Source organism: Mesoplodon densirostris, chromosome 4, assembly GCF_025265405.1.
Source record: "Mesoplodon densirostris isolate mMesDen1 chromosome 4, mMesDen1 primary haplotype, whole genome shotgun sequence".
Lineage (NCBI taxonomy): Eukaryota > Metazoa > Chordata > Mammalia > Artiodactyla > Ziphiidae > Mesoplodon > Mesoplodon densirostris.
Window position 1 is genome coordinate 67,618,547 of NC_082664.1, and position 20,267 is coordinate 67,638,813.

At 39.0% G+C, this 20,267-nt stretch overlaps 1 protein-coding gene across 2 annotated transcripts in view; it reads right to left on the reverse strand.

Moving 5' to 3' along the window:
- Nucleotides 1-8,227: 8,227 nt before the first annotated feature.
- AKAP6 (A-kinase anchoring protein 6) overlaps nucleotides 8,228-20,267 on the reverse strand; it is a 499,176-nt gene continuing 487,136 nt past the window's right edge. For both annotated transcript variants that reach the window (XM_060096326.1, XM_060096325.1), the window contains exons 14-15: nucleotides 14,401-17,891; nucleotides 8,228-9,432 (exon numbers count right to left, since the gene is read on the reverse strand). In XM_060096326.1, coding sequence (XP_059952309.1) covers nucleotides 14,442-17,891 — 3,450 coding nt within the window. In that variant the 3' untranslated portion in view covers nucleotides 8,228-9,432; nucleotides 14,401-14,441. The remainder of the gene's footprint in view (nucleotides 9,433-14,400; nucleotides 17,892-20,267) is intronic.

Here is a 20,267-nt window from a genome sequence, read left to right on the forward strand (position 1 = left end):
CTCTTTCAGATATGAAACAAAATACATGAAAAGGAAATTCCATATTTTAAGTATTCTCAAGCAAAAATGTACATTCCTACTAGAACATTAATCTCATCCTTCATAATTAACTATTGCATTTTTCTTTCATCAGGCTCTGACCTTTAAGGTGTTCCTGTTGTGTCTGTTTTTCATGCCTAACTTTTCCAAAAAATGTGCAGAGGTCATAATGAGGCATAATTATATACAGTATATAATTTTCTTTTGCCTTTTTCAAGTGCTAATTTAGCTATCATTTCTTCATATAGAATTTTTATAAGAAATACTTTTAAAAATGAAAAGTCCTTTCTTCAGTTTTGGCATGAGTCATATGTTCAATATATAATATAGACAGGAAATTTAGTAATATACGTATGGATGTTAAGTGAACTCTGTAAAATAAATCCTTATTTATCTAGATGGGAAATGAGTTTCTGAAACAGCTTTTTTCCTCCACACACACTCTGCTTTTATGAAAAGGAAACAAGTAATAACTAGCCTGCTGTATGGTCAGGACACCCAAGTTGGCCGTTCTCTTTGCTCTCTGTACCTCCCTTGCTCCACCAGTCCCTGCCTCACCTATACCTTACTCACCTGACTGACCTTCCTTCTCAATCGTAGAGCCTAATCAGGAAATGCCTGTGTACTTGCCATTGGCCCCAGCTAGCAATTATTCTAATTTTTAGATAAGGACTATCTCCACTATGTTGGTTTATCAAAGGGGCTGTGAGGGGTGCGCCCCTCTGGGGTTTCCCTGGCAACCGATGACCCAACTTGATGTCATTTCCCCCTATAACTGGTACTCTCCCTCTTCCCCTGGTAGCGAAGATTACTGCCATACCCTGCCCACCGCCTGCTGCACGCAGTGGGATGTTGCTACAGGATTTTGCTTTAGATGTGTAAGCTCCCCCACCCATTAAACCATTTATGTCTCTCTCAATGACACCGGGCTCTTCCCTTGGTGTTGAGGCTGGGCAAGTACAGGGCTTGCAGGTCTGCGGGGTACAGCCCCTCACTTACCTCTCCAGTCCTCAATTTTCTTATTGTAAAACAGGCATAAAATTAGCACAGTGCCTGGCACATAGTGGGCACTCAAGTGATAATGACTTATTTTGTTATTATTTAGATTGATTTAAAAAATAATAATCAGAGTGTGTTTACTGACTTAGCCTGACTCCCTATAATTTATGCATTTACCATACTGGACAATAATTGGTAATCATTATGATGCTGAATCATCAAAGATCACATTTTTAAAAAAAATGTTTAAGTTGCCAGGAAGTCATACATAACTTAAGTAATCAGACCCTTTGGTTAAGAAGAAGAATATTCTGATGTTCAATCGTTCTGAACCAATCAGAATCTGTAATCTTTTATTTTTTAAATATAGCAATTAAATATTTCATTCACGTTGAAAAATGCCTCTTAGCCTTTAAATAATTCATAATTTTACATTCTATAAAATATTTTTCCATATAGTTTGTATCATTAGTATATTATAAGAGAATAATCCTAGACTTAGAACACTGAACAAAGTACTAGAAGAGGGGCAAATGGTATACATGTTAAAAAGGACCTGTTTCTGAAAAGTTAAGGAGTTTGCATTTTATAAAACCTTGCTGTAAGCATCATCAGTCATTTGAGATTGGCAAGTATGAGAGAACCTATATGAAGACTGATTTGATTTTCACACCATTTTAATGACAAGATAAAATTCAGCAACTTGGATTTCTATATAAAAAGACACTTTAAAATAAATGAAACATACTTGCAAGCAAGCAAACATGCACACACAGAGGGAATTATTTGTTTTGAATTGCTGACAGTATAAGTAACTTGATCAACAAATAGAACCAGACTAATTCTATAAACCTTAGAGTATTTTTTTATAAACCAGTGGTTAGGGAATATAGGGATTTAAAGAGGATCTTATGCATTTTTATGTTCCTAATGCCTTAAATCATTTTAGTCCTTGGATAAATTTTGCTGAATAATATTTGTTTTATGCCAGTAATGGCCCATTTTTTTATAGGGAGGTGGGATTTTTTTTTAATGGAAGGCTAAGTGCAAGGACAAATAAATGTTTTAATAACTTTAGTATAGTTCTTATTAAATCATGGAATTAATAATACTTTTTATTAAATGAATAAAATCCATTATTATGTGTCTTGATGGTGTGGAAAAAATACCAAATTTTACATCTGGTGATACTAGTCCAAATTTCCCACATAAAATAGGTCAAGGAGGAGAAAGAACAACGCTACAGTCTATAAAGTTGATGAACACGGCAGCTTATGTGGTAGAGACACAAAATGTTTTGTGAGCATCTGGAAAATCTTGATGTTCCATATCTTATGCCTCTGTAGTTAACAAGGAGTGAAGCTACTTAGGCTAAATCATCAAAATAAGCCATTTCACCAATATAAGTTTGAGGCCAAGTTTTTTTGCATTTTACATCTGCTTCTCTTATATTCACATTTTTTGAAAAGCGTACTCACCAGAAAGCACAAGTTCTTTGTGGCTGTGGAGCATCTGGAGCTGTACATCCACACACAGGGGTGTTGATTCTCTGGTTCTTTGGAACTCCTTTCCCAGGTTTGGGGGCACTTCCTTTCAAGCAAGAGAGTGCAAGCCTCCATATCAGTGGTTCTTAAACATGACGTCACAAGGGATTTGTAACCAATAATAAAGTACCAATATTTAGGAATCACTTTTTGTTTAAGTATGAATTAGATTGTCTTCAAAGAATTAGCTATACATAGATTAATGTCACCCCACTCAGCTGATTAAGATCCCCTTCATGAGTTGGGGAGAAGGGGGCACAGCCTTTCCTGACTAGAAATTGCTAATCAATGCTTGGCAAAAGTTGGAAGTGTCTCACACATGGGAACACCTTCCATGTTGTGTGTGTTGCAACAGAAAAGAGACTGAGAAAAGTTGCTTTGAAGTTGCATGCCCTGGTTTACTTCAAAACACAAGTACAAACAGTCCTCATATTTTCTGCTTTGGTGAGGGCCCATTAGTCAAGGATTAGAATAGTCTCAAGGCATTGGCCAAAAGGCCTTTGCCGCAGAATCCTTAATATTGTGGGCCTGACTTGCATCTGTCACTTGTTATTTTTACTCTGGAAATGCAAATACATGACAAGTCTCAAATTAAGAGGCTGTTGCTATATGCAAGGCAGTGGTTGCTTTTTAAGGAGGAGAAAGTGGCTAAAAGACCACTGTCTTTGAGTGTCCCCTCTCTAGGTACATGGCAGTGGGAGATGGCAGTGCTGTCAAAAGTGAATTAAGAAAAAAAGTAAAGGGACTTCCCTGGTGGCACAGTGGTTAAGAATCCACCTGCCAATGTAGGGGACATGGGTTCGAGCCCTGTTCCAGAAAGATCCCACATGCCGTGGAGCAACTAAGCCTGTGCACCACAACTACCGAGCCTGTGCTCTAGAGCCCGTGAGCCACAACTACTGAGCCCATGTGCCACAACTACTGAAGCCCACGTGCCTAGAGCCTGTGCTCCACAACAAGAGAAGCCACTGCAATGAGAAGCCCACACAGTGCAAGAGTAGCCCTCGCTTGCCACAACTAGAGAAAGCCCGTGCGCAGCAATGAAGACCCCATGCATCCAAAAATAAATAAATTTATAAAAAAATAAAAATAAAAAATGGATGTTCTTTTAAAGAAAAAAAGGTAAAGAAAGACTGTTACCTTTGAACATCTATTCAATAAGAGTGTCTACGTATGACCACAGCAGGGTCTGTGGTGAGTAATTACTTCTTTGGTAAATTCAGATTGTTATTTATGACCAGCCCTTAGGAAATGCAAGTGTATCTTAAACAGTCTTTGATAATGGTTTCACCTTTGTTTGGGTTGAAAAATAAATTTGAAAATCCTGACTCTGAAATGGATTGGTTTTAAATTTCTTCGGACGACTTCAGAAAAACATTCAGAAAAGGGATTCCAGTTTACTGGTGAATCGAAGTGAGTTTAGGTTGTGTCAATTTTCCTGATGGTTTTGATTGAACTTAATGACTTAGTCTGTAATTGAGTAACCCTTTAAATCAAACCCAGCCTGTAATAAGTGAACCAAATTTAAATCCTCAAACCAACTATGGATGTAGAACAATCTTTAAGTTTATGAAGCAAAGCACACTTCATTTTACTAAGGACATATGAAACTGAAATCGAGAACTCAATAAAATCTAGAAAGCAAAAAATAACTATTTCAGGTGCTAATAACTTACATTGATTTTGCAAATGAAAATCTATCTACCTCTAAGAAAATGGTGTCAGAATTTAGGGTACTGTAGACCAGGGATGAGAAAATGTTTTCTGTAACAGGCCAAATAGTAAATACCTTAGGCTTTGCAGGCCATATGGTCTCCATCACAACTACTTAATTTTGCAATTATAGTGCAAAAGCAGCCATAGACAATATGTAAACAAATGTGTGTGGCTGTGTTCCAATAAAACTTTATTCATGGACACTAAAATTTGAATTTCATGTAATTTTCACATTATGAAACACTTTTGATTTTTTTCAACCATTTAAAAATTTAAAAACCATTCTTAGCTCATAGGCCAAACAGGCAGTGGGCCTGATTTAGCTCACAAACTGTAGTTTGCTGACCCCTGCCTTAGTCTAATGAAGCATGAGCTGTAAGAGTAGGCAGGGAGCTTCCAGACACATGAAGAATGTCAGTGGATCATTCGCCCTTCATTAAAGAGTAGCTATTGAACATAACATCACCTATGTACTCTCTTTTGACAAAAAAGTTTACCCTGAGTTGAATAAGGAGAAAACTGAACACATCCAGACTGTGGGTCATTCTGTAAAACTGGACTGGGCTCTTCAGAAATGTCAGTTATGAACGACCAAAGAAAGAAAGAATGAAAGCACAGGGAAACTGTTCAAGATTAAAAAGATAGGAAAACTAAAAGCAATGTGTGACCTTTGCTTGGATCCTGATTAAAGCAAAAAACAACTGTAAAAGGACACTATTAGGGCATTTGGAGAAATTCATTTGAGTATTTGTTATCAGGTATTATTGTATCAATGTTAAGTTTCTTGGGTGTGAGAATGGTGCAGTGGACTTGTAGAATAGTGCCCTGCTCTTAGGTGATACATGCTGAAGCATTTACAGATCTGCAATTTAATTTCAAATGGTTTGATCACACAAAAGTGTGTGTGTGTGTGGGGGGAAGATGAAACAAATGTGGTAAAATATCAGGAATAAATAAATCTGAGTGATGAGTATGCAAATATTACTGTACTACTCATTCAACTTTTATAGGCCTGAAAATATTCAAAATAAAAATTGGACAAAGAATATATAGAAAAAAAGAGACAGTTGTAAATTTAGTTGGTTCAAGTTAGAAAAATTTGAAAGATAAGGATTATATGGTCCTTGAAAAATTAAGTATTTGTTAAAATTCTAAAAATAATACCAATTCCATTTAGAAAGTAAAACAATCTGACTTGTAAGAAATAGCTGGATCATTTCAGTGTGTTTTGATATTTACATCTAATTTGTTCTCAGGAAAATTACAGCATTGGTAAAACCTGAGTTGGGCTAATCAAACACAACAAAGTTATTAAACTAAGCTTCTCAAAAGCCCTGAAATTAGATTGTTCTGTTGTTGCATAAGATGCATATTTATTCAGTGACCAGAGATCTGAAATATATTTTTTCTGCAATTAAAACTTACAAATACAAAAACCACTTCTAGTAGTCAAATGCAGGTAATTCTGCATATTGTTTGCTCACTAGATTTTTGAAAACGTAGGGAAACAAGATAGGAAACAAAATAAATGAGTCATCTTTTAATTTGGAGAAATTACCCTATTCAAGGACATGAAAGGTACTTTCACAAAAAACTGTAAACCCTTTGTAGGCAGAAACCGTGTTTTAGTTGCCTTTGTATCTCTAATGCCAAACACATTGCCTCACACGAGTAGCCAGTCAATGAATAAATGTTGAATGACTGGATGAATAAATGGAGCAGGGGGACCCTGCTTTATATGGAAACAGGTTAGGTTCAGATCTGACGTAAGGAAAGGATTCAACATGACTCCAGCACTGGACTGGGCCACTGAAGGAAGTAATGAATTCTTATTTATTTACTTATTTATTTATTTATTGAAATTTACAATAATAGAATAAACATATATCTTGGATATATTTTGAGAGAAAACTTACCACTTAAATGTTCGGATATTTTTCTACACGTATGATGAGCAAGACAGTTCCTCAGTTTCAAGGATACTGCCTCTTAACATTCAGTCAGGTTTAAATGGATCTGAAAATCATGACAAATGAAGGGTGGTGGAGGGAACTGAAGAACAGAAATCACAGCAGCTGGGAGAGGATGACTAACTGGTCTCTTCAGGGTTGCCAGGAGAAAGGAGCAGAAATACTCTGAGCGGCTCATCAGGACAGGACTAGGACCACTGAGCAAAATTAAAGGCGAGGGGAAGGCAGAACTGTGCAGATTTTAGCAGCCTAAGAAATAACTTTCTAACAAAGAGACGCATCCAGCGGTGGGACAGCTTGCCTTGATGGACAGTGAACCACTGTCACAAAGTGTGTAGGCAGAGTTGGTGGGACCGTTTTCAAGGCTGCCTGGAGGGGGGCAGGGGGGTCGTGCCTACCTAGAGTGAAGGATTGAGGCTATGCCATCACTTCCAGCCTGAAAAAGCACTGTTCAATAAACCGGAAAGTCATGCTACAAATTTGGTGTTAATACTAAGCAGATAATTAAAAAACACATATTTTCAATACCTCAAACGAGCACACAACAGGTAAATAGAACATCTCGGTCAGTTTGCTCTTCAAATGTTTTACCAATAGACTTAGACTTGGCATTGTTAATTACTACCCAAGGAAAATTTAGGTTGTCTCAGTATATAAAGTAATACCGTACCTCAGCGGAGATCCAGACTGCTCTTAGGTATTTCAGAGACTCCAGGATTTGTTCCTTCTCTGTGGTCTGGGCTGCTAACCCTGTGTACTCTTGAGATCATCTCGAGCTTAGCTTATTTTCTACAGCTGCCCCCTAACGAGGCATTTACCTCTAATCTCTTTCCCCTGTAATCGTTTTGAATATTGCAGCTAGATGTCTGCCTAAAACCCCTTTTGAACAAATTGCTACCCATGAAAAAGCCTAGAATGATTCATCAATTTAGAAATATGTATGGAAAAGATTAGAAGAAGCATAACAATACAAATAGTTATTAAGTGGCAGAACTATAGGCTATTATTTTTTAAATGTTCTTGGTGTGGTACTAATAAAGTTCTAATAATAAATAAAATCAGGTGCAAAACAAAGACGATACAAAGTTTCCTTACTACTTAGCATATTACACATACAAAAGCTCCAACCTAACATTTTAAAAGAGCTTTCATTAAGTCTCACAATTTACTGTTTCTCCTACTATCCCTGCAATAAAGCTGCACTATCTACTGTCTAATTTCCGGCTCTCTTTTAACCCTTTTTTTCCTCCTTGTCCTTCATTGCTGTTTCTGTCTTTGCGCCTCTTTCACTGCTTTGTTCTCTTCCTCATGTACAGGACAACTACTGAATCTCACTGTGTGTTCACCTCGTCCATAATGTAGGTAAGCCTCCGGAGGGCAGGGTTTTTGTTTGTTCATCATTGCATCCCCTGCATCTAGAACAATGCCTTGCAGGTAAAAGATGTTAATGAATTATCAGTTGAATGAATGATTGTCATTACTGTGACTATCTGAATCTACATTGTTTCTTTTTGAAATTTGATATAAACTGATTATATATTGTATGGTTTTATATTGCATTGCATCATTTTTCTATTTGTTCTTAAGTGTTTTAGTGTAGGTTTCTCAAAATGAATAGATAAATGTCATCCATATTACCTACTTCAATACTTCAATTCAGCAAATTTTTATTCAGTACCTACTATGTGTCAGGCACTTTAGTAGGTATTAGGATATAAATTCAAAACTACATTTAACAAGAGCAGTAAAGACTAAATGGAATATTTCTTAGCTAATTTCTTTTACACAAAATAAATACACCTGAAATCTATAGTCTAAATCAAAAAATAATCAACTTTTGTATACTTCTCTACCATCTTTCCATCAAACCCATTCAAAATAATTATATAAAATAAATACAAGAGATACTAGGTATCCTGAAACCCAACACTAAACCATTAATGATAAGTAGAAATGAAATATCTAGGATAAATTTTTATTGGTTTAGGGGAACTGGCATTTAATCGTTTGTGTTCCAAGATCTTTAGAGTTACCAGAAAGATTTTGGAACTTGTGACAGCATCATGTGTAGTTTATGTAATTTTAAGTCTCTTATACAATATGGGTGTTTTGGAAGCTGCTACATGTCACATTTTTCCAGAACCAGATGCAATAATTTGGTAAAGAACACAGGTAGAAGAGATCACTAATTTTCCTTTTCCCCCAATAAACTATGTTTATTATGCCAATTTTAATTACCATGCAATCTAATGGATTTAAGGCTTATATTTTCCACATCACTAGACATCACAAAAATGAAAGCATTTTATACTGTCATTATACATCAGTGTTTGTACTTGGTTATACATATATACAGAAATTATTCACACATCTTAACCTTGCTATTTCCTCCTTTCAAACCAACGTAATTTTACCATGAAAGCAGCTTTTTAATAAATGGTATAAGAATTACAGCAAGGCACACTTTTTTAAAAAACTTTTTTCTCATTGCCACCTCAAGAAGCATAAAAAACAAAAATGTTGTACATAATTTAATAGTAGAATGTCACCAGTTTATAATATACAACACCATATAGTTGTTTCCTGAAGTGCTGCATAGATTATTGTTTTTAAAAGGAAATAAATAAAATGGCGCTTTTAAAAGTTGCTTAATTTTGAAAGAAGGGCCAGTGTTTCTTCTCTATGCTGCAATCAAATCAAATGTTGGCCTTTTACGTAAACCTCTTTCCATGAACACAGGCATCATACCATAAAAAAAAATTGAGACTGAAACGTGAAATTGGTCAAGTACCAGCGGGGGGGGGGGGGTCATTCCAGACAGGTGAATTTAATGGACCATCAATTTGGTGAACTCCAGAATTTTAGAGAGTAGATGGGGAGGGGAGAAGGCAAACTGAAAAGTCTCTCTGGAGAGGTGGGGTCGGTAGAGGTAGCTTGGGACAGGAATCCATGGGAGAACAAGCAGCTTTGCTGAACTTCAAAGACAACCACCTAAAGAGAACCAGTGCACACATCCAGATCACAAGGCTCATGTGGACAACCGCATTCGGAAGAATGATTCATCTTGGGAGAGGTCAATGTAACAAATGGCAGTGACACGATGGAACCAGAGACCAGCCCAGGGCGGAAATATGAGGCCACCCCTGAGTTGCAGCCAGGCTTACCTACAAGAAACACAAAAGTGACAAGAAAAGATTTCAGAAGTGTCTGTTTCATTTGCAAAACTGAGCCCCTTTGAAGAACAATGAGGGCTGCCATTTAGAACTACTTGCTAATGTTCTGAAATAAAAGGATACATAAAATATAGTGATTTTAATAGCCCAAAAGTTTCAGAATCAATGTGAAAAATATATATATATTTTAAAAAGACATGGTTTTAAAGAAAAGAAAAATCATCAAGTTTGATCTTTTCTCTGGATCTCACCTACTCTTTTGCTTGTGAACTCAGTTTTGAACACTCAAGAAGCCTCAAATCAATATGAAAACGTGAGGCTGCCAATGCCAAGTGATGCAGCAAAGTATCAACAGTGATTCACAAACCGGGAGCCTTGACCCTCGGGTTTAACCTTTCCTTCAATCACTGTATGTGTGACAGTGGAATTGAACAATTCCATTATTTTATAATGGGGAAATATTCATAACTGTGATAATCCCAAATGCTTCAGTCCCTTGCCTATAAAAGGATACAACTGGGGCTTCTAGCTCAAATAGGAATGCATTTCATTTAAAGCACAGACAGCATTGTGCAAATGAGAATGATTCAATTATTTCTGTACATCTGATGGCTCAGATAGAAATTTGTTACAAACTCAATTGGTTCTTCATATTTCTGAGTAGCTAAAAGCAACCTGTCGAGTGTGAGGAACAATTAAATTCCAGGTTTAGGCAATGCAGGGTACAATTACGTTAGGTCCTCTGACCAGCTCTCAAATATAGCAGGCTTTTGCTTGTATGGGTTTAAACTGAGTTCTGAAGTCTGATGTCTGATGTCAGGTTGCTTTACTGTCCTTCTAGAAGTAAATGTTCTCATTCTTTCTGTCTTGCTCTCTCTTTCTCTATAATCTTGCAACCTGTTTAGGAGCCAGAAAAACTTGAGCAAATGTGGTTTGGCTGGAGCCACAGGATGTTGGGGAGAGAAGGCAAATTATCAAGAACAGGGAGAGACAGACAGGAACAGATGGGATGAAATTTGGTACAGTAAAATAACACAGTAACTCAAGAAAGCATGGTGCATTGTTCAAAGGCTGAGGACACGACTCATTTGAAATCTGGCCACTGAGTAGGGAATCCTTAGGTGAGGCAAATACAGTCTCACTAAATGATGGTATTTAAATTCCTCTGCATAATCAAGACTTTCAACTTGGCCCACGTGGAAAGGGGCAGGACAAACTGGTTGAGACAAAGATCTGGGCTGTGTGTGTGCCTGTGTGTGTGCCTGTGTGTGTGTGTGTGAGAGAGAGAGAGAGAGAGAGAGAGATGGGTGATGCCCAACAAAATATTTGTTATTTGGCATGGCAGGGCTCGTTATTCAGAAGTGCTAGATAATTAAAAAACACTTCACATCCACTAAGACCTTGATTTATTAAAGTGATTTTAAAGGTAAATATGATAAGACTACACCTATGTTGTTTAGTGAAAAATTAATACTCTATCACCAAGAGTAGTTTCTTAAACTTGCTTGGTCAGCTTTGGGTCACATTAAACACTTAATGTCAATCAAATTAATAGAATAAGAATGTGTTGTGTACATGAGAAACGTTTGCTTTTACAGCTTTCCCAGTTTGTAAAAACTGAGCAGCAGCGTTTTTTACTGCATATGTGTATACCTGAGCATGTACGAATACAAGTGATTGCCTCAAATCTAAAATCTATAGGCCAACTCTTTGCAGACCAATAAAGTAGGAAAGGCAATACAGCTAAAAAGTTCTGAAGGAAATATATACATCCTAAGTAAATACAGTCCCCCACACACTAAAACAAGCCCGAAGAGCAGAGCAAACCAAAAGGAAAACAGTGTACACACTGGCTGAATGTGAGGAGTTCAATTTTCGTACCACAGGATTTATCCAGCCTGAAGTTTAGGGTTAAATCATTCACCAAAGATCAGAGGCTTATCATGAGGATTATGAAGAAATAACTATCAGAACACAGCAAAAAGATGAGTGCGAAGTCCATCTCTTAGGCAGGTCCTAGGAGGCTCCCCAGAAAAACATTATATGCTTCCTCCAAATTAGGCACAAATATCTGGATCTATCCAGTTACCTTTCCTTTGATGTGATTTGCTGTAACTGACCTCTCTATTTTTGGAGAAACATGACACATATATGAAAATGGTGAAAAGCACAGCAGTGTACCCGGAAATCAGTGCAAATGCATACTGTGTTAGATCATGTTAAAATTTCTCAGTTTCAGTGGGTTTTTAATTAGAACACAGTAAATGAAAAACGTGTTTCAAAAATTTTGAAAAAAAAAAGTTTGTTACTGTTGCAGACTGTAACTGCTATTCTAAGTTATAGCTCTTCTAGAAGGCATTACAATAATTTCATCATCTGAGAACTTATTTCTGGGGAAAAAAAGCAAACTGAATTTGGTGAACTTTATTTTCCTGATAAAAAGAGCACCCCAACTGATGGTTTTCAAATGGCTTAAAAAAGTAAAGCTTTTTCTTATAGGAAGAACAATGACCACAGTTAAGCTTTTATAGACATGAAACCTCTTATTTACCAAATAATTTTACTATGTATTCCTGACATTTAACACAGAAGGCATGTCAACATTTTGAGATAAAATAACTTGTCCTGGTTGGTAGTATTTTAACAATATGTAAATATTTACACCAGGTGCCCAGTGTTAATGACTGGTGAAAAGTTTAGGCATCCAGATGTTTGTCTACATAATACTGAAAAAACTGAATAGGCCCAGTACATATGGCTACCTAAATGGCCTTAGGCTGATAACAAGTCACTGGGGGGCGATGTGAGTTCTGCAGAAGTAAAATCAGGCTGCTTCTCCCACTGCCTGAGATCAGCCAGGCATCGAACCACAGGGTTCCACAAAATATTGCTAACTGGAAAGTGGGCTGGCTGATAGTTTTACACTGTCCATGCCTGTAAAATGTGAGGATTACACAGATCCATCAGCATATTCCCATCCCTGAGTCTAAAGATGGAGCTGTGAGTCATTACATTTCATTCCAATTCTATATCTGTGTAGGGGAGAGAAGAAATCCCCGGAGCATCAAAAAGGGAGGAGTGCACCCCATAGGCTTCTCCAGTGCCAGAGCTTCTTGAGACCGGATCTCAGCATGACCGGTGACTAGAGGGTCACAGTCACATGATGTCGTGCTCAGAGTGGTGTTGCTTTCAAGCCTTGATCCCCTTTCAGAAAACAAAAATCAGCCAGGCTCTACCAGCCCTTTTGCGGAGGTTAGCAGAGCCGGCGGTACAATTGGTTCTAATAGAACTTGTTTTGAAGCAGCTTATGGAATCGCAGTTGTTCTTCCTTAATGGTCAGTTTTATAGCATACTGATAGAGAATGTGGTTATAGGGTGGACATGTTTCACAGAAAATACATTTCTCTCTCTCCTACTTTTGTTCTCCCTTGCAACCAATTGTAAATAGAGTCTGAGACACAGCAGATTAGTTGAGCTATATTAGTAAGTAGGATGCTTTTCTTCAATTTTGCATACTGAGTTTATTTTTAGGGTATATATATGGTATAGATTCCCCCCCCCACTCCCCATTTCTAGCAGCTCTACACAGAATCACACATTTTAATGAGCTGAGGGCACAGGTGTTGCAGGAAAAAAAGTAATGATGTTTGCCATTCATCTTTCAAATTAAATAATGTGTTTTTAAATAGTAACTTTTTTCATAATACATTATGGGAACAACATTTATCTGTCACATTTTAAAAGATGTATTTGTAATAAATGTAAATTACTTTTAGAAAATCAGTAATTAGGCTCATCAAAAAATAAACAATCTGCCACAAAAAAGATAATCTTTAGCATAGTTAAGTGTAATAACTGTTATTTGAATAAGTTAACAAATTAGGGTAGATTGCTTCTGTAATTCATTTCCTATAGCACGAGTTTAGGTTACTGCATTAAGCTTCTGGAGTACCGGTGGAGATGGCATTCAGTACCTCACACTTCGGTGAAATACCACTCTCACATTCAGAAACTGAAATTTTCTTCTTTAAACTTGATTGAGAAAGTATATTCATCATTGGGGCTTAGAAACGGGAAATAACAGAATTTTTATGTCACTTTAAGAGCTGTATCATCATATCAGAATTATCAATCAATAGCTGTCTTATTAAACATGAAGAGTAGAATGACTTTCTTAAAAAAATTGGATGGAAATCAGCCTGTCACCTTCAGGCAAAATTCAAAAATTCTGTTCTTATCAAAACACCATTAACTTGTCACGTATTCTCTCTGCATTTGCTTTCTGAGCCTGTTCTCAGTCTCTGTGTGGATAAATAAAAGCCTCTTCTTTAACATCAACTTTCCCCTCCTATTTGAATCCTCAGACTTGGTCATGATTAGGAGCTGTGACAGCACAGCCTTCCACCGGGGAAGCAAATGTGATGATAGTTACATTAGACAGAAGCGTAAAAGGAAGGCTCAGATCAGGAGATGCAGCCTTTAACCTAATCATTGTTCATCTCCAGGCACTGAAGGAAGCGGGCATCTCTGTGCACAGAAGCTGAAGCGGGGAGCACTGTCACTGTGCATGCATTCTGATCAGAGGGTATAATTGCAATTTTCCGAACCTCTTTTCCTCCCTTAATGGAAGAATCTGAGACCCTACATTATTGGACTACTTCCTCAAATTTTTTATTCTTCTTGCCATAACGATGTAATAAAGGTAATGTTACTAAAAATGTCAGTTGTGACTGTTTTCTCCCCCTTTTGCTTCATAGTTACTTGCATTGTTGGGAGTATTTCTTTCATCTAAATGTCTTATTCAGGTAAATATCTGCCATGACCAGCTATCCTGACTAGTCTTTTCTCCTACCATAGCTTTGTTGACTAAAATTCATATTTTAAGTATGTATATATTAAATATATGTTAAAATATATCAAATATATATATATATATTAAAACATGAGGACTATACGTACCTTTCAATGAGATGATTTTCATGCTTGGAGAGGGTTACATTCTACCTATGCATATTTCTATGTCGTTCTTCATGAAGGTTCAGAAGATTTTCTTCACAGGTTAAAGTTTTGGGGTTGGGATGCAATGCAGCCATGTCTTTTGGCTGCTTTGCCTTCGAGGAGAATCCCGGAACTCTAGATTGGGCTGAAGAAGCATCATGTTCTTCTGGTCTTCCAGACTCACCTGGGTTTTCTAAACTCTCCTTTTCACCGTTCAGCCTTGAAGGAGTAGTTAACTCTGAGCTTTCTCCATAGACATTACAAGCTTGGGGTAAACCATCCACTTCCTTTCCTACATCACCTCTTTTTGGAGGGGGAGGACCTGAAAGAGCCATCATGTCTGCATCATCGACGAGGAGAGAAGCATCACTGAACTTGGAAGAGCCTGCTGCTGATTGCAGTAGCACTGGAGCTTCACTGGGAACTGCAGGTTCATTTGGAAGAGCGCTGGAGAAACAGGACTGGTATTCATCAGGGTCCTCCTCAACACAGGCCTCGAAGAAGCATTCGGTGTCTTCCTTGTCTTCTGAGCCAGAGTCAGTCATGTCTGGTGGCAGTGGAGTGCTGCTCTTCTCTTCTATGTAATTGGTGACCTCCCCGCAATCACTGTCATGAGATGAGAGAGATAAGTATGAATAAAAGTCCCCCTTTCTCAGCTGGATGGGCCGGTGAGAATGTTCCAACACCTTCTCCTTGATTTGAGTTAATGAAGTAGGAGCAGCTGCCTCATTTTCAGGTTGAGATTTACATTTTAGGGCTGTTGAAGCCATGTCAATGATTTCCTTAACAAAGTCGTGCACTGAACAATCTTCGGCATCTTTTTGATGGAAAACATCTGGGTCACAGTTGCAACAGGAAACGTTGTCACTGATAGAAACATTTTCCTCTGTTTCGCTTTGTTCAAGTGCTAGGCAGCAACCAGCAGATTTTCCAGCCATATTTGGTGCATCATTGGATGAAGATTTCAGTACCTCAGAGTCCTGTCTATTGATAACACTGGTTTCTGAAGGCAGTTCTGGACAAGACTTCTCAGTGGGAGTAGAAGCAGCGCTTTGATTTTCAACATGGTGGTGATTTTGACATTTCTTTGGAACATGTCTAACCATCTGGGGAACAAATTCCTTTCCAGCAATATTTGAATCATCTGAGCTATCCATAAATGCTTTGCACTTACAATGCTCACTCTCTGAAATCCTTTTCCCAGTTGGACCAAGATTTTCTGATTCCTTTGAAATCTCATTCAGTTTGTCCTTCTGCCTTTCTGGAATACTTTCAATATTGCCATTTTCCATGTCTGCCACATATGGATCTTTATTAACTTTGAAAATATTTTTCTTATTTTCACCCTTCGTCCCTAACTCACAGGTGTGGGGTAAATTCTTACTATTTCCATTATTTTCGGAGAGATGTTTTATGGAGCCATTTAGAAGGGCCTCAATGTTCAGGGTGTCAGAGGAATTGTTCATCTCACTACTACTTACATCCTTACTGCCCTTTATTTCATCACTAAGATTACACCTTCTCTTATCTCTTGTCAAGGAAAACTTCGGTCTAATCCAGGTCTGCAGCTCATTCTTTATATAGTCCAGCCCTGACATCAAGTTGCACTCTTCATAAATTTCATCATCTGTTGCAATACTGGAGTCGTCATCCTCATCTTTGATGCATAGTTCTTCTTCTGTCAAGGTGAGCGTCGAGCTGGAGAGGAGGTCACTGTCATCTTCATCATCAGTGCAGGCAGAGGTGCAAGAGACATTCACGATCATGCTGACGTTGACATCACTTTCATCGGCCACCGAACGAGGCAGGCGCTTCCTGAATGATGCATTTGATTCCGGGATCTTGTTCTTGTGTAACACAATATCCTCTGAGCAAAGAGAGAGCTCATCACTGCTGCTAAGTTCTGTAAGAGATGCTGGCGAGTCTTCATTGATAGAAGATGCTATGTCCAATGACAGCTGGCCAGGAAAAGACATCTTTTGGGAACAGCTTTGAAGAGTGATATCGGAAACACTTCGCTTTATCTTTTGCTCCGAAGGGCTCTGGATATTCTCCAAACGATTCAGGAGATCTAATGTTCTTTTACTCAGTTCACCAACTGAGCCACTGCTCACGCTTATGTCCCCAGAGCTGTGACAGCTAAAAAGATCTTCATTGCTTTTATAGGATGTCAACCAACTTTCTAAAGAAGTGCTTCGCTGGAGGCCGTCACTGCCATTTTTAAAGATGCCCAATGCAAATAAATCACCCCCTGGAGAAAGAGACTCAATAGAGGAACTATGAGATAAAAGGGAGAGCTGTTTGGCATTCTGCATGCCACTGAATGTCTTCTCTACATCACCACTTTTATATGAATTGCGATCCATTTCATGAGATGCACTTGCCAAAATCCTTTCATGGGGAGGTGCATCTGGTTGTAACTCTGTAGCCTGATGTTTAGATTTGCAGGATTTTTTATCAAAATAAAAACCATGAAGCAGGGGATCCTCCACATGTGCTTTTTCACTCTGTGACTGTTTCATTATCATTGGTAATTTGAGTTTTGAGCCTTGGAGGTATGAGTAATCATAAAATGTAAGCACATCATGTTTTCCTTGTAATTCTTCTCCCAAACAATCAGGGGTGTGTTTGGTAACACTGTTTAAATCTCCAACTTTTCCATTTACACAACCGACTGGTGAAATGGATAACTGAGAGCTATTTGGAAGCTTAATTTGTTCCTCCTCATCTTTAAACTTTTGCTTTAGTGAAATGGATAACTGAGAGCTATTTGGAAGCTTAACTTGTTCCTCCTCATCTTTAAACTTTTGCTTTAACACGTTAACTGCATCTCCCATTTGTGGGTCCAGATGTTCAGTTTCAGGGTTACTTGGGGACCCATCCACCACATTGTGCAAGCACATTTCAGAGTTGGTAGTGGTTTCAGTGTCTCCTTCACTGACAATTCCACTCTCACTGCCTGAATTTTGACTCATGTCTCCTCCGTGGCATGGGCAGGGCTTCACCAAATTGGAACTCCCTAGAAGATCTGGCAAAGATTTGGCAGATGAAAATGAAGAGTCTTTACTGAGACTCTTAGTTAAAACACTAGACTGTGCTGTGCTAGTGAAGTTCGGATTGTTTTTCAAGAATGGGATGTGGTTGTCTTCATAGAGCTCAACATTGTGGAGGCTGTATACTTGGTAAATGTGTGGACTGGACGGGGCAGTGATACTCGATGCACACTGAGATGCCCCGTGGTCACCTGCCTCTTCTTCATAACCAGGGTCCTCACTACCTGTCTCTTCAAGCTTTAAGGAAGGCAAGACAGGTTGGGATTCTTGATCAAGGTCATTCGATTCTTCATTCAAACTAATTAACTTGTTACTTATGTCAGTTTCATCCCATTCCAGGGCATCCTCACTTGTCCCATTTAGGTCCATCAAGCCAGGATCAATCACATTCAAAGTCTCCTGTGTAGGAGAAGGGAAAAAAAAGAAGAAGAATTAGGGAACGCAAGCATGAAAATTTTATCCATTCAAAATCTCTTGGAAGGGCCTCCCTGGTGGCGCAAGTGGTTGAGAGTCCGCCTGCCGATGCAGGGGATACGGGTTCGTGCCCCGGTCTGGGAGGATCCCATATGCCGCGGAGCGGCTGGGCCCGTGAGCCATGGCCGCTGAGCCTGCGCGTCCGGAGCCTGCGCGTCCGGAGCCTGTGCTCCGCAACGGGGGAGGCCACGACAGTGAGAGGCCCGCATACCGCAAAAAAAAAAAAAAAAAAAAAAAAAAAAATCTCTTGGAAGAGTCAGGAAAGAAATTTGCCCCAAGCATGAATTTGAAAGATAGCATAATTATCAGCTCTGTTCCTCTCTGGAATAACATCCAAAATTATTGAAAAATGCTTTTCTATCAATAGTAATTTGTCACTGAGGGCAATAGCATAGATTAAAATGTAAGATTATTACAGTCAAATTGTAATATATGGAATTAGCCATTTCCTATTGATTCTTCTATCAATACATTTTTAACCTTGGATTGGGTGAAGATAAAACTGTCAGGTAAATAAAGGTAAAAAGAGTATAGCTTATGACATCTTTTAGGGAATATTCACTCTGATATTATCTCAGTTCTGGAGTTCATAATGGAGTACTATCTGCAGCCACATATGGTGAACCCCCTCCTGCTTCTATTTCTGGGTTCTCCACTTGAAGCAGCTTCTGCCTGGGAAAAGAGAATAGAGCTGTATCTACCTGTAGAGCCATTCACAGGCCAGAGGCTCTCACATGTCTATCTTTTCCACTGTCTTCCCTTTCAGGGTTCTTCTTCTTCAGAATTTGGCTCTGTTCCCAATCAGACCCAAGGTGAGCAGCCTCCGACTGGTTTCCTTACCTAAATCTTTCTGGACCTTGCATCTCGGGCCCCAGTGCTGCAGGGCAGCTTCTTAATCACAGTTCTCTCAGTCCCTCTCTTCCCCAGTCCCTCTCTATGACAGAGATTCCACTTTGATCCTTGTTAACTTCTCTCACTATTGCCTCCTTATTTCTAACAGGCACTAACCTCCCCCTCCAGCCCACCTGCAGCCCTACAATAACAGCTATCTGAGGACTTCCTGACTCCAAGGATGAAGTAGCCCAGATTCTCTTATGCTGCTCTCTGCCTGAACAGTTGGGACCTTGATCTTTCCCTGGACTTCTTGATTTTAATCCTGCTTGGTGGAGCTTGACACATTCTGGGACATAGAAGCTGAATGGGCTCCTGGACTCTGTATTCCTCCACCATCCTCACTTGCTGGCCAGCTGTCTGGATTCATGCTAGAGCCAAGAGAGGTGATATAGGTACTGCAGGCCCTGACAGGCTCACCTACAAACAGAAACTCAAACAGAACCCTGCGGTTCAGCTTATGCTTATTCAGGGTAACCAGGTGGATGAACGGGACCCTAGAACGATGCAGAGTGGCTGAAGTGCTGACCTGCTGCTAACTAGCTGCATGGCCTTGGGCAAATTGCTTAACCTTTCCAAGCAGCAGTCTCCTCATGTCACTTTTTCAAGGGGGTGAGCACTATCTATCTTTGGAGATAATTCTGAGTACTAAATGGGCCATGCTTGTGAAGGGCTGAGGAAGCAGTCAGAATAAAGCAGCCATAATTCTCAGTGCACATGGAGAATTGCTCTAGAGTGGCCTTGAGTTAATTCATGAAGGGAGAACCCTTCTCATCATTCCTTTCAATTTGCTCTTAAAATCACAAGGGAGGGCTTCCCTCATGGCTCAGTGGTTGAGAATCTGCCTGCCGGTGTGGGGAACACGGGTTTGAGCCCTAGTCCGGGAAGATCCCACATGATGCGGAGCAACTAAGCCCGTGCGCCACAACTATTGAGCCTGCGCTCTAGAGACCGCAAGCCACAACTACTGAGCCCATGTGCCACAACTACTGAAGCCCACGCGCCTCGAGCCTGTGCTCCGCAACAAGAGAAGCCACTGCAATGAGAAGCCCACGCACCACAACAAAGGGTAGTCCCCGCTCACCACAATTAGAGAAAGCCTGCGTAAAGCAGCGAAGACCCAATGCAGCCAAAAATAAATAAATTAAATAAATAAAATTTTTAAAAATTATAAAAACCACAAGGGATTCATGACATGGTAGGTAGAGAGAGGTGTCCCACAGTATTAACAGGTGAGCATATTTGCATTACAATTCAGAATTATTTTAACAGTCTGGTTGAAAAACAGGCCATGATGCTTTTCTTCCTCAGGAGTGGGAAAAAGGCTTTACCAGCAACACATTCACAGAACTTTCCTAAGAAGTCTTCAGTCCTTCCTGAAACTAATAGTTGAAGGATACCACACAAACA